The sequence below is a fragment of the Centruroides sculpturatus genome, unplaced genomic scaffold, assembly GCF_000671375.1.
Source record: "Centruroides sculpturatus isolate CEXI.00-Female unplaced genomic scaffold, Cexi_2.0 scaffold1132, whole genome shotgun sequence".
Taxonomy (NCBI): Eukaryota; Metazoa; Arthropoda; class Arachnida; order Scorpiones; family Buthidae; genus Centruroides; species Centruroides sculpturatus.
Window position 1 is genome coordinate 111,083 of NW_019385318.1, and position 15,115 is coordinate 126,197.

At 26.7% G+C, this 15,115-nt stretch overlaps 1 protein-coding gene across 1 annotated transcript; it reads right to left on the minus strand.

The window, feature by feature from the left end:
* Positions 1-838: 838 nt before the first annotated feature.
* LOC111637578 lies at positions 839-13,504 on the minus strand. The gene is made up of 6 exons (XM_023383091.1): positions 13,294-13,504; positions 13,049-13,188; positions 12,043-12,139; positions 10,229-10,251; positions 5,656-5,757; positions 839-970 (listed from the first exon to the last, which is right to left on the minus strand). Exons 2-6 carry the CDS (start codon positions 13,139-13,141, stop codon positions 839-841), a joined length of 447 nt encoding a protein of 148 aa, XP_023238859.1. The 5' UTR covers positions 13,142-13,188; positions 13,294-13,504.
* Positions 13,505-15,115: the final 1,611 nt, after the last annotated feature.

Here is a 15,115-nt window from a genome sequence, read left to right on the forward strand (position 1 = left end):
TATTTCATCGTCCATTTAATTAAAAAGAAAATATTTTCGGTTTTCGGTTTTTTTCAATCTTTTTTTTACCCCGCTGCTTTTCATTATATTGTGACTTGTATTCTATTATATTCGTAAATTTGGTTTTTCAATATTGGAGTCCGGCATTTATAGAAGCTTTTGTGCCCACCAGTGGCCAAACGGTCTTCCTACCCTAAACACTGGCAGTTCGGTCGTGGGTTCGACCCTCGCTCGAATGGCTGGCCTCGTGAAGTTTTCCGGGTTTCTCTGTAAATAGACTTTCTTTCTTTCTGTAGGTGGTGGTGGTAGTATAAGGCGAATAGCCATGACGCCTTATACTCCGAGAGACTTGTCGTTGATCGCTAGGCGACCGAAGAGCAGCCGGCCTTATAGAACGGCCTAAACGTGCGCGGAGGAAAGAATGCCTTCCGGGAGGACTTTTGTAAGGGAAACTGGCCCTTATTCAAGCGTCATCAACATGGGGAAAACCCGGAAAACTCCATGCTGCCAGCCCATCCGAGCGAACTCCCAGTGCGCTTAAATAGTTTCGCCAGTTTCCCTTAAAAAGACCTCCCGAAAGGCATCCCACTTCGAACACATTCTCTCCTTTTCTTCTGGGTTGTCCTTTTCCTAATCCCCAAGGAGGTCACAAGTTTTATTATCAACAAACAACAGAAAATCATGAATTCTAACTAACCTATTCTGCAAATATAAAACAAACTGATAAACAATATTTGTGCATTGTTTCCTGTAACTATTTTTATGTAGTTACTTGTTCGTAGTATATTAACTAAAACTAAATTCGTTTTTTTCAAGGCCAAGTTAGCTTCGAGTGCAATCAGCACACCTTGTGTGATTGCTGATCCGACATTAAATCGTAGTTCGAAGCTTTCTGCATAATGTATGATGCCCTTTTTTCATAGGTTATATCCCCTATTGTATAGCCTGCAGGAGCCTCTTTGAGCAGCACCTTCAAAATATTATAACTCAGATAACAGTTTATCATTTATAACATATTGATGTCTTCAATTATTTTCATTTCTCGTCGCAGCATAAGTTTTTTTCATTAGAGGAAAAACTTCATTCTGATGACAAAGGAATTTACAAAAGGGAAATAATAAAACAATTTATATAAATTATAGCCTACAGAGATGGTTTCCAGAAACATGGAGATTGTTGGTGAGGTCATAAAACTTTATGAGAGTCAGTGGCGTAGCGTCATTTTTCGTGATGTTAAAAATATAGAGAACCAAGAGATAGAAACAAGGGGAATTCCTGAAGAAAGCTGAAACAGGTCTGAGGTCTACCCATGTAAAAGATTACATTTATTTTAAATTCTTATATAATCAGTGGAGAACCCAGAAGAACCCAAATGGGGTTAAGTTAAAAATTATATTTGAAAAAATCTAAATTTTCCGCTTTTTTTCTGTTCATATAAGGTTACTTTATGTCATTAAGTTATGCAATGTACATTATTATGTATTTATTTTTATTCCAAAGTAACAAAACTGATTGATTTGGTGTCAATGGTGTACTGCAGCACAATAAGAACCATGCTGGATACGCGTCAAAAGCTTCGAAACTGTGCAGATAATTACGGGTACGTTGCTTGGTAGAGCAGATTTAATAGTTATATAAGCAAACCAATGACAATGACCGTTTCATTTGTAACAGACATGACATTGGTATGCTTACCCAGTTAAAAGCCGCTTTAACAGATACCACACCCTATGAGAAAACTCGTATGTAAACATACACCTTCGACCATGAGATGCTTCATTTGTCTTTTTGTATTGATGTAATATACTGTATTCTATAATACATTTATAAAGAAAAAACTCAAACATTAACTAATCAAATAAAAATTTATCCATGTAATTAGTAGTCTCCAAGATTTCACCTCCAAAAATTTTCTGCATGACCATACACAGTACATAGTACAATATGTACTAATACAGTACAAGATGGGTAAGTAGTTTCTGTGACGCAAATCCCTCTTAAATAAATGTTTTGTTATCCTGATTACATATGAAAAAATTCATTCGGATTATCAAGGAAATGCAAAAACAAAAATTTTAGAAGTGCAGTCTTTATGTATATAGTCACGCACTTCCTATAAAACAATGTTTCAAGTCACGTAAACTCAAAATAGAAAGAAAAAAAAAGCAGATAACATTAACACATAATTATATTTAAAAACAAGCCAATCAACTATAGAAAACTACATAAAAATATGGAGAAGCATGCAAAATTTTCAAGAGTATTTTCATTTTATTCAGAACTTTTACTTTTAACCAATAAACGTTCGCGTATTTGACTTGAAATTGAAGTAAAAAGAATGCTAATTGGTTAATTTCAAACTAGGACTTTTAATCATTGGTTATAAATATACTCATTAATTTATTTTGTATAGTAGCACTGTTTGCATCAATTAAATGTATTTTGTAATCAATTAGAAACTCTTCATGATTTTAAATTACAGAAAAATATATAAAAATAAACTTAAAATATCAATTTTAAGAGTGTTCTTTTTTGTTTTATTACTTAATTGTTTAGGCTATGTGGTCTTTTTACAAATGATTTCATTTAATTCAACAATAATAACATTTTATGATTAAACAATTAAAAACAATGCTGTAATTTTAATAAATTATTAAATTAAATTACTTTATAAACATGAAAAAAAGATTTTTAATCATTTTTTTTTTTCAGGAATATAAAAATAAAAATCCACTTTAATGTATATTAATTACACAAAAATTAATTTGGGAATAATTAATAAATTTAGGAGTTAATTTATGATGTTTTTTTATTTAATTTTTTATTAGATAAAATGCAATTTTTCTAATTTAATTATTTAGAATGTAACATAATGATTAAATTATAAAAATTGCATTTTATCTAATGGACTTTCATTTACATGTTATTGTACTATGGTTAATAAAGAAAGTGTATAGTAATTTGTAACAAATTAATACTTTCCTAGATCCAAAACTTTTTCGATTTTTTTGACATTTAACTGGTCATTTCTTTATTGCTGTAGTAACATGGTGGTATTTATCAATAAAGCTTCATGTCCTTGAAAAAATTTCATTATCAACAAATAGTTTTGAAAGATCTAAAAAGGTCAAATAACAATACTTTGTATACACTTTTTAATATGTCTCATATAAAAAAAAAATTCAACTATAAAATTAATTATAATAAAAATGTATAATTATTTAATCATGTTATTAAAATAACATAAAATACAATTATTACTTCCTGGAATTGTGTTAAATGCATTAAACAGATGGTACAGTATACTATATGCTCAATTTAATACAGTATAATATTCCATTATCCAACAATTATCCAGTTAACTTACTTTTGGGCAAATCTAAATATGTACTGTATATCCTATTTAATGTATTATCCTACATAATAATTCCTCATTTCATTATAATTTATGAATAAAAGGATATTATATAGATATAAATGATGTTGGGTAATTGCTCCTTATATAAGTGCAGTTATTTCAATTTCTGAGAATTCTTGCAAGTAGACAAACAGACAAGCCAAAGAATATAATGATATGCATAAAAAAAATTTCATTAATAAATGATGAATCATTTTTTCTATTCTTTAATATGTATATTTTGGTTTCTAATAATTTTTTCTCTCTAATCACTCAAAAAGTTTTCTCATTCTCAAATGTAATTTTAAAATTTCTTTATAACCTTATAAAAGTTTATTATGCTTAGAGAGGAATATAAGGATGTGAAATTTAAACATATTATCTCAGTAATGAGAAAAATTAGTTTTAAAAAGTGCTACTAGGGAAAAAGTGGCACTATATTCAGTAAGTACTTTCAAAAGAGTTATAATCCTTAAAAGTAACTATTTTAGGAATGTTTATGATGTAAATTATTCTTAATGAAAATGAAGTTGGATGAGCTTTGTTATTATCTGCAATTTGTTGCTATTGTAGATGATGCAGATAAAAGTACAGCATATTTTACCTTAAAATTTAATAATGTTTAGATAAATAATTCACCTTAACAAGTTTATTTGAAAAATATTTTCCATAATTTTCTGACTGATTAGCTTAAAATAATTTTCCTTTTATCTGATGATAACCTTAGAACTGATTCTATTTAACTCTGTTTCTTATGGTAATTTTAGAAAATTATTAATTTATTTAATATTTTATACTTTAAAAATTATTTTAACAATATATTAAAAAAAGAAAAACAAATTTAAACACACACACACATATATATAATTTTTTAATTCAAAACATATAGCTACAATCTGAATTAATATAAAAAATAAAAATATAAATTATTTACATTTTAATTAGAAAGTAAAAAATAAAGTACATTAATGTGTATAAAATATCATGAATAAAATATGAATAAATTGAAGCATTTTATATCCAAAAGTAAATAGGATCAAGCCACCAGTTTTGAACAGTTCTAGTACATTTTAGTTCCATACTTCTGTCAAGTGCATCAAAATAACTTACAATGAATTATGTAGTATTAAACTAAACAGATCTACAATAGTAATGAATAGAATTTGAACTGACTCTATATTTTTTAAGGTCCAGTACATTGTAAAGTTAGAATCTTTTTATGATGGTGATGGCCAAGTATACAAAGTGCATGGCCTAAGCATGGATCCTATGAAAATGCAAGNAAATAATATATTTTTGTTAGGGTATGACTCTCCTAAATCGATTTACTATATACAGTAGTTCGCTGGTGTCTTTAAATGTTTCACGTGTTTTTACAGGATTTTTGGCCAATGGCCAAAAAAATTTTCCTTATCCAGAAAACTGTAGACTAGAAACATTTTAAGAATGATAAGATTAGATAAAAACAGTGTAAATTATATACTTTTAGTACCCTCTAATACACAAAAGTTATCAATAACTTATCATAAAAATCAAAAGAAATGCCTTCTTTAGTGTACAAAAAGAATAAATAATATATATATATTTTACTAAAATAAATGATAAATATTATTTAAATTTAATAAATAAATCTGTTTTAATTTTATAACAACTACAATTGCATAAAAATTTAGTCACATGGTTTGATTTATTCATGAAATTTATGCTAATGTCATTGAAACCAGGTCAAGGATCATAAGAGGTGATACTAGATCATATCTTCTTCTATAAAAGAATATACAGATTTATATACTTTTTAGATTTAATTCTTTAAAAAATGTTGTAAAATCTGTGGAATTTCAATAAAATAATCAAGAGTTATTGATGTGTAAAGTATCTTGTGTCCCCTCAAGGTTTGTACTTATAATTATTGATATATTATCTAAAATTACATAATTTATCTTTATAAAGTGATTAGTAAATGCAAAATTTTGCAGGAGAAGCTTTATAGGATAGTTATTCATTGAAAGATATTGAGGTTATAATGCAAGATATAGTTATAAAAAGTTATTTCTTTTTTAATATTAATTATGCCAGAGGTCTATTTTACAAGTTAATCTAGTCATTATTCAATGTTAAAGGTTTCTATGAAGGTTATAGAGATAAGAAAGTGGAAGTTTTAGTTATTATTTATGAGTTTCATCAAAATATTGAATAAATAATTAATTAAATTAAATTTTTAACTTACTTTTTTAATCCCATAAACTAATAATACTTACATTTCTGTAATATGTTGCTAGAACCCATAGACTGAATGCTAGAACTAACAAAATTTCTATTGTTATGCCAACCATCCAAGGGAAAAACATACAACGATTTTCCTAAAAATTTAACATCATTGTAAGAAAAAATAAATATAAATTAAAACGATATTTATTTTATTAATTAAGGAAAAAATAATTTACGTCATACAACGTATATTTATTAAATAAGAAGCAACAAATGAGTAAAAACCGAGTATAACCCGCACTTCAAAACTCCCATTATTCTTTATTAATTAAGCAATTTTTGTAATGTTAAAATTAAAAATTTAATTAACTCTACATCAAAAATAGTACAAAATAACGTTATTAACTCATCTGATATTGATTTTTTCGACAAAACAATAGCGTATTGTTATTTATTTTTTTCTAGAAATATCTATATTTATCGTTGGATAGCATGTATAATAATTCGTACGTGTGATAATTAACTAATCTACTGTACACATTTTATATAATTACAATGTAATAACTTATGATAATTTCTATAAAATAAAATAAAAAAAATAAGAATGTCTAACGAATAAAACATTTTAAACACTAAAGTTCCATAACACGAGCATTCAACCGATAGTTCGCGAACTCCTATTCATCAAAATCACTTCTCAATAAATTATAGAAAAATATTAAAAAATTTGAATTTTTTAAATCTTAAATTGATTATACAAGTTAAATAAATTATTATTATTATTTTTTAAATGTATGTTTAAATATATTCTTCTATAAATATTAATCAAAGGAGCCTTTTATATAAGAAAATCATTTAAGTAATTGCATTTTTCTTTTTCTTCTTTCATTTCACGTATTATTTTCTTTGGCGAGAATTAACTTGTGTTTTTTTAATACTATCTTCATAGATATGATTATGTAAGTTTTAGGCAGCTGCTTCTTTCTAACGTATTCTTAACACGTGCTAATCTTCCCCCCTCCTTTGATAATGAAAGAATACTTTGTACCGTATAAATAAACCTTATGCATCATAANTGAATTAAGTTAATTTAATGCTTCAACTGATTTAATGTTAAATTAGATATATTGTAGAATATTTAATATACACAGTTAAATACATTTATATAAGATGTATCAAATTTCAGCACTGTACACTGAAGATATATCATGTATAATTGTAATTATTACTTCATATATTGTTTAATATTTCAAGCTTTAATATATTGACTATTATATGCTTTATATCAAGTTTACAATAATAGTTTACTCGGTTGATAGTCTACACTTTACAAACTATGCACCTTGAAACGATTATTAACAGTATATAAGATAATGGTATATATAAAGTAATAGTATATATTATTTAATAGTATATAAGACGATTAAAAATGCTTAATTTTGTGGGTAGAGATGAGTTTTATAAAAAGTTATAAATGCTAATAACGTGTAACATTTTCATTAAGTTCAATTCTACTGAAGATATGACACATGACCCTCTCTATTTCCCCATCCCCTTGATCTCTAACTACCAAAATTTAATAGCATCAATCCCACTAATATACAAACCTCCTTGCAAAATTTCAGAAATTTTCGACTAAAGACACATGAGTTATTAAGCTTCAAAATGGGTAAACAAAATCGTGCTCCCAAATACACTAATATCTATATACTGTATACAGAAAATCCCCCAAATTATTTTTGCATTTCTCCACGTTACAAGGTCCCCGAATTTAAAAATTTCGGGTCATTTTTTTTTTACCAACTGCTACACTTCTCTGTTAAAGTTAACACCCAGGAAAGTAATAAGGTATTAATTTATAATGAATGCAACAGCAAGGCAATAATGCATTAACCGTGCAGTATTATTTTATATACTATTATATTATATATAATAGTGCATGAGTTATATAATAAATACTATTAACAAGGCCTTCCAAAGCTCGTATGAGACACGGAGATAGAACGGAGGGCCCCTTTCGCCATTGTTTTTTTGAACAAATAAAATACATAGAAGTCTTAAAAAAAAAATTTTCCTGTTACTAAAAATAACATTAATTTATAGAGGTAAGAACCCCTAAATTTTCTACGAACCCGGGGGGGAAATTTCCATCTCCTCCTCTTGACGGCCCCGATTATTACTATAAACATTGCCTCAACACGTAAGGTAATTATATAGATATGTGCTATTACTATAAAGTATTTTTTACCTTGTGCTCTGAGAAAATTATTATAAAGCTCATGCATTATTATTTTGTTTATTATTACTTTAAATACTATGAAAATATTACTAATCAACTGTTATTTTCGTTGCTATTAGAATGGCTCATTCTAATGGCTATAGGCCTATAGCCTACTTTATTATTACATTTCCTTCATTCTAAGGTTCATAGCTAAACCACTGGAATGAAAGAAAATTAATAAGATATAGGCCTATTTTATTATGATTTATATTACATATTGTTTTCTTATGTACACCTGTGGTCCTACGTAAGTATACCCTTAAGTATTTTACATAATTCCTATTAAGTATCCTATTAAGTATTAAGTTATACAAAATAGTAGGCTACATCATATGTTATGTATTCAATAGATAACAGTTTAACAAAGCTGTGTTCATTAAATTATGCAGAAGAAACCACTCACGGTAATAACTTAAAATAAGAAAAACAGTAGAAAAAAAAGTGAAAATTTATTAAAAAAGTCATTGAATTTTTTATAAATGAAATATTTTGTAATTACATAATTAAATTTAAAGATAAATTATTAAAAATTTAATCAAAAGAAAACAATATATTGATGTGATTTCCCTCCTTCCTTTTTAGAAGGGGGAGAAAAAAAAAGAAAATTCTTTCTAGATTACCAGATTGAATTATTAAGAAGTTACTATTTATAACTTAAAAAAAAAAATAATGTTCCACGTTAATAATATATTTAGCCAGCCAACATTCTGATTAAATATTAAAGAAGGAAGTAAATTTAATGCATTATATCTAAAATAAGAATTATAAACAATAAATGCTTGTAGTTTATTACAGTTTATATAAATTTATTATGTAACAAGCAATTATTCATTGTGACATCGTCACGATGTCTGGATACAATTTTTTAAATCATATTTTAATTTAAAAAATCATGTGATTTCCGGTCTAGACCGGACGTTCATATATGATTACTGGAACTTCCGGTCCATATCTGGTCTCGATTTTCATCTATATAACTCTATTCTCGAGATTAAGGAAGGAAAGACGGACGGACGGACGGACGGACGGACGGACGGACGGACGACAGTGAAAATTTAAAAATTGTAGCCGTAGAAAATTGTAAACGTAGAGGTGTACTGTATACCAGTTTATTAACGAAAGATTTAATTAATAACTGTTATAAATTTTAAAGTGAGTGCTGTTATACAATGTCTTTTAACAGTAGAAATGGTTTACGTGTTCATATTTTTTATATTTATATCATTTCTTTCTTTATACTGGTGAGTAATAATAACTAGGTTCACTTCCTGCACCCTGTAAGTACCTCATAGAAGAACAAAAGCCTACTAAACATAATGTGTGGACTATAAATAAATTAATGGACTCATAATTTATAATGTATCTAAACGTACTGGTACAGTACATACAAACTGACGCTCTCTATCACATTATTTAACGAATTTATTAATTAATACTTGAATATTTATTCGTCTTTTAACCACATATATCTCATTTATTTGTAGTTTTATACAAACAAAAACTCAATGAACAGAAATAATAACAATTTACATCAGTTCAATAAACCTTGAAAACAGAGGAATTTGATATTTCTTACTAACTCCTGTTTCATATAAACAGAGGAATTTATAATTTCTTCTCAACTCATGTTTGATACTAAACGAAGGAATTCATAATTACACACTAACATGCATTCCGTACATACAATGGAATTTATAATTTCCTATTAACACAACAATTCATAATTTCTCAGTTATGTGATTTACAAGTTGGTGTGCGAGTTCGTTTGTTTCTATAGGACACCAATTGGTGAGAAATTGTCAATTCTTCTGTTTAAAACAGGAGTGGTGTTCTCTATAGATCTAAATAAATAAAAAAAATTCAGTTTTATCTCAGCAATTCGTGCTCAATACAAACAGAGGAATTCACAATTTTTCATCATTCGTGTTCAATAAAAGCGAACAAATTCATAATTTTTCGTCACTCGTTTTCCATATAAACAGAAATTCACAATCAAACAATTAGCATACAAACAAAGGAAGTAACAATTTCTCTCCAACCTTTGAAACCACGTGAAGTGGATGAATTAATTTTTAAACTTCGCCCCCTTTTAAACACATGAAGCAACAATTTAATTATATAAGATTTCATATTTAGATACAAAAATCACTTTTAAAATGAATTAAAATGTTAATTTGAATTTAAAATACAAAGTTTCTACTGTTCATCTTTATGTATTTTTTTCTTCTTTCTTTTTTATCAATTTATATTATTAAAAATAGTCTATAAATTCTTTATAATTGTTTATAGAATTATCTGCTCCTAAAATTAATTATTTAGTTGAGGAAAATCTTAAAAATTACGTTGAAAGGAGGCAATTTAGAAGCTGTAATTAAATAAATTACAAATGTCTTGAAAGTTATAAAGTTATATATTTCGTAAACTGTAAATAAATTATAAATGAACTGTCAACAGAATAAATTTAGACTAAAAAAATAATATTCAATTATTTTTAATTTCTTAAACAAGCACTGGTTTGTGTTTCACCTAACAGTAACTAAAAATACCTTATTTCAACGGTGTATAAGGCGCACCCCACTTTCAGTGTAGAATATTTAAGAGGAAGTATGTAATGTATTTAAACTATCCTGTGCCTTTGTACGAAACATGGTAGAGCCTATAGCCTCCCAGACTTTGTACCAAACTATTGTATTTTAATGACGTATAAGGCGCACTCCCTTTTATCATGGAAAATTTAGGGGGGAAGTATTTATTGTATTTACAAAGCCTTACTGAAGGCTATTTGTGTAATTCATTAGCCTGTGAGAGATTTGCAACTCCACATATAACACTCAGCACGACTTTTTGAGCCTTTTTTTGGACAAAAGTCGCCTGTTATACGTGATTACTACAATTATTTTTATATTTTAAATTTACAAATATAAATATCTATGTAACATTTTTTAGATTCTTTTATGCATTCATTATTTAATTTTTTCGGAATATTTTTGTTATATTTTTATTTATATTTTTTGATCATTTGGAAACGTTAAAACAGTAGGAAAGAGCAACCAGTTCTGTACTACTTCACAACAAAAATTTTTAAGTTCAGGAAGTATAAACAGTAAATATGTATCCCTTCAGACATGAAAAATGATGCGTGAAATTATAATATATCAAATATTTAAAGAATTGTTTTTCATGAAAAAAGAAAACACAATTAAAAAATAACAAAAATTGAATATTAGGCTATATGTATTATTAATAAGATATTATGATTGTAATATTCTCATATCTAAAGTATCATCTGTAAGATCCTACATATCATCAGCAAGATCCTTTCATCCCGAGCATCGTCAGTAGTAAGATTCTTACATCCCGAGTAGCATCAGTAAGATCTTTAGATCACGAGCATCGTCAGTAGTAAGATCCTTGCATCACGAGTAACATCAGTAAGATCTTTAGATCACGAGCATAGTCAGTAGTAAGATCCTTACATCCCGAGTAACACCAGTAAGATCTTTAGATCACGAGCATAGTCAGTATCCCGAGTAACACCAGTAAGATCTTTAGATCACGAGCATAGTCAGTAGTAAGATCCTTACATCCCGAGTAACACCAGTAAGATCTTTAGATCACGAGCATAGTCAGTAGTAAGATCCTTACATCCCGAGTAACACCAGTAAGATCCTTACATCCCGAGCATATTCAGTTATATCCTTAAACCCTGCGTATCATCAATAAGTTCAATATGTGGATTAAGCTAAAAAATAATAGCAAATTACACCTAAATAATTTGCATTTAATTCGACATAAAAGACAAAAAAACAAATATTTTTTAGAAAAGAATGGATGTTGACGTCACATATTTGTTTCCTAATTACAAAGAAACAGATCGGAACATACAACACGGAGTAACGTTAAAAAACACACACAAAAAAAACTAACACGAAATTTAATTTATGCAACACAAATTAGAATAAATGAATTTCAAAAAGATTAATGTAATTATTTATGTATAAGAACACTACAACTTGATGCGCGCGTACAATGATAGACCAATGAAATGTTAATAATATTATAATAGATTAATTAATAAAAAAAATATATTATAATATATTAAATATTATGAATTTAATAATATATTAAGTCTATAAATAATTTAAGAATTTGTCACCTTTATAATCAAGTTCAAAGTAAGGACTGTAGAATTCGTCGGAATCACCACCACCCATGACATAAATAGCATACGTTATAAATAAAACATGAATTATCTGAAAAATATAGAATAATATAAATCAAATTTATTGATTTTTCTGTCTTAAATAAATTCGTAGGTTATAATAAAGATATGTTGTACAGCACTTATGTTTGCCTTAAAAATTGGTTTCTTGTAAACCTACTTTAAGCATAGATTTGCAAGTTTTTTTAAGAGTTTAATTCGTTAAAAAATCGAGTTTTTATAATAAAATTAGGTTAAAAAATTATTATTTAAATTCATAACTTCATTTTTTTTTCTATATTTAGGTATATTTTTTCTTTAATTTTATATATAAACTTATTGTATCTAGTATGTGTGAACAGTTTGGATGATTTTTTACATGATTGTAAGCATAAAATCATTTTATTTATTAGAATAATTCAATTGTGAATAGTTTATATATTGATTTTTAGGCGATCTAAACATAAAATCAGTTGCATACACTATCATATTTCAGTTGTAATGAATAGGGCGTGTTGTTTTAGATGATTTAAACACCTTTAATCTAAAAAAAAATTAACTTGTTTGCCTTATAAAACGAGGAAAATGATAATATAAATAGTTATTTAGTGATATAATAAGTCAAATTCTCAAATTATTAATTACAATACATAAGTAATAACACTATTATGACGTTTTTTTTCTACAGGAAACTAACACTACTTTTCAATTGTCACAACGTATTTTCGGTCGTAACTGGCCATTTTTTAAATTGTTTTTATTATAAAATATGTTTGTACGTTTGTAAAAAGGGAGTAATATAAGAAAAAAACAAAGCAACCCTTTAAAAATACAACACGAGGTGTTTTAAATCTATGCCAACGCCCTGGTCACGTGACTGCAAACATGACAAGTCAAACGGCATGGAAATTGTTTATAAAAATGATTTTACGGTAGAAAAGAATGAGTTAAAATTACTCACCGCCGTATAAATAGCAGCATAATAACTTCCCAATTTCACACTAGACCACGAATACAACGTAAATGGAGACCAACACCTTCCTAAAACAGGCATGATGGCGTCTGTACTGACAATGGATGAACTCTATGCACCGTTGATACCTTACGAACAGATTAATGATAAATACAAAGGATTTACACACGCGTAACTATAACCAACAATTAAATTCGTGTGTAAATTACATATATTAACACAAGAGAACTTACTTAAAGTATGTAAAATAACACTAGGATGTATGAGAAAATGGTTATAAAAGACTGTTATCCCTGTCTCACCTGTATGAACAGACCAATCAGAAGCTAGTGTTTTCCATTACCTGAAAGGTTAACTCGATGACTCGTTTATGTCTTCTTCCTACCTGCCTACATAATTTCTTTTTTAATAAATGCGACTTTATTACTTAATTTTATATTATTTAAAAAAAAAACATATTTTCTATAATTTAATTTAAATTTCGTGTATAAAAATAATCATCAATTTTTTAAAAATTTTGCTAATTCATCAAATTATTATATCAATTTTCATACTGAAAATTACTGTGTATACACCTAAATTAATTGTTGTTTTTACAATAATTTAAACAAAATATAATAAAACCTCTAAACGACGGACACTGAGAGAGGACATTTAAAAATGGCCGTTGTTTAGAGGTTATTTTGTGTGCTTTTTTTTTTGTTAAAAATACCGGGAAAAAAATGAAAAATGGCCGTTGTTTAGAGGTGGTCGTTATTACAGGTTCGACTGTATTTTATTCTGAAATTAATAGTTTTTAAATAAATTTTTTTTTTAGATTTTGTGAGTTTTTTTTTCCTTTTTTAAATAAGAATTTTTCTGATTTTTTTAGAAATTTTAAATCTAAAACAAAAGTTAAATGTTTTGGATTTTTTTAAATAATATTTTCAATGAATTTTATGGACTTTTAAATAATTGTTTTAAGATATTTTTAGGAAAGTTTTAGAGAATTTTTGAATCAATTCTGTAGATTTTTGGGATTCGTTTTTAATCTTTTAAATGAGAATTTTATTGACATTTTGATAAATTTTTAAATTTACAATCTAAAAATGTTATAGATTATTGTTGTTTTCTTTGTTTAAATGTTTTAGATTTTTAAATAATATTTTTAATTTTAAATTATTTTTATAAGTTCTTAGACTTTTTAAGCAATATTTTCAATGATTTTTCTTTTTAATTTGGGGATTTTTAGAGAAATTTTTAGGTGATTTAAGGAAGACTTTTAGTGTTTATTTTTTAAATTATTTTTTAAAAAAATTTTTTCAAATAAGTATTTTCAGATTTTTTAATATATATTTTTTTTATTTAAAAATTGAATAAAAATTTTATTAGTGTTTTTTTTTATACATTTTTAATTTTTAAATCTATTAATGCTAAATTGTATTAGAGTTTTAAAGAAATAATTTTACACATAACATAACATACACACACAATACACATGACAGAAACATACATTTTTAATAATTGAACTGCAACTTGAAAAAATTGTAGACGTATAAATTCCTACTGTCGTCCGTCTATCCGTCTGTCTGTCTTTCCTTAATCTCGAGAACAGATTTAGATATATGAAAGTCTTTACCAGATATGGAAACCTTAAGAGCTGGAGGCCCCTATTAACTATATACGAATTTCTTGTCTGCACCAGAAGTCAGTTTATTTCAATTCAAAAATTTCCTACTGAAAGAAATCAGATAGATAACCGGTACGATTCTATTGCTAAGAGGAAAAGTATGATGTACAGGGGCAATCAAGCCACTACTAATTTGAGGTGGAGAGCATATATTTTAAATTAAATAAATTAAAAATTACAGCAGGGCATTTTAACGATGCCACAATAAATAATTGCTCATATTTTCTTTTAAAAATAAATTTTAAAAATAATTTTTGAAATTTTTAAATAAGATTTTAAATTATTTTTAAATTACTTTTTAGACAGTTTTACTTGTTTTTTTAGCTAATTATTACCTATTTAATCATTAAATTTCATACAAGAAACTAATAAACAACATGAAAATT

Excerpts from the sequence above, each read along its gene's own strand:
- LOC111637578 (XM_023383091.1), bottom strand. The coding sequence starts at position 13,141 with ATGCCTGTTTTAGGAAGGTGTTGGTCTCCATTTACGTTGTATTCGTGG. Across the intron at positions 10,252-12,042 it reads CTTTGAACTTGATTATAAAG|CTTCTAAATTGCCTCCTTTC; the intron begins GTGACAAATTCT and ends ATTTAATTACAG. Across the intron at positions 971-5,655 it reads TAGCAACATATTACAGAAAT|GTGCTGCTCAAAGAGGCTCC; the intron begins GTAAGTATTATT and ends AATATTTTGAAG.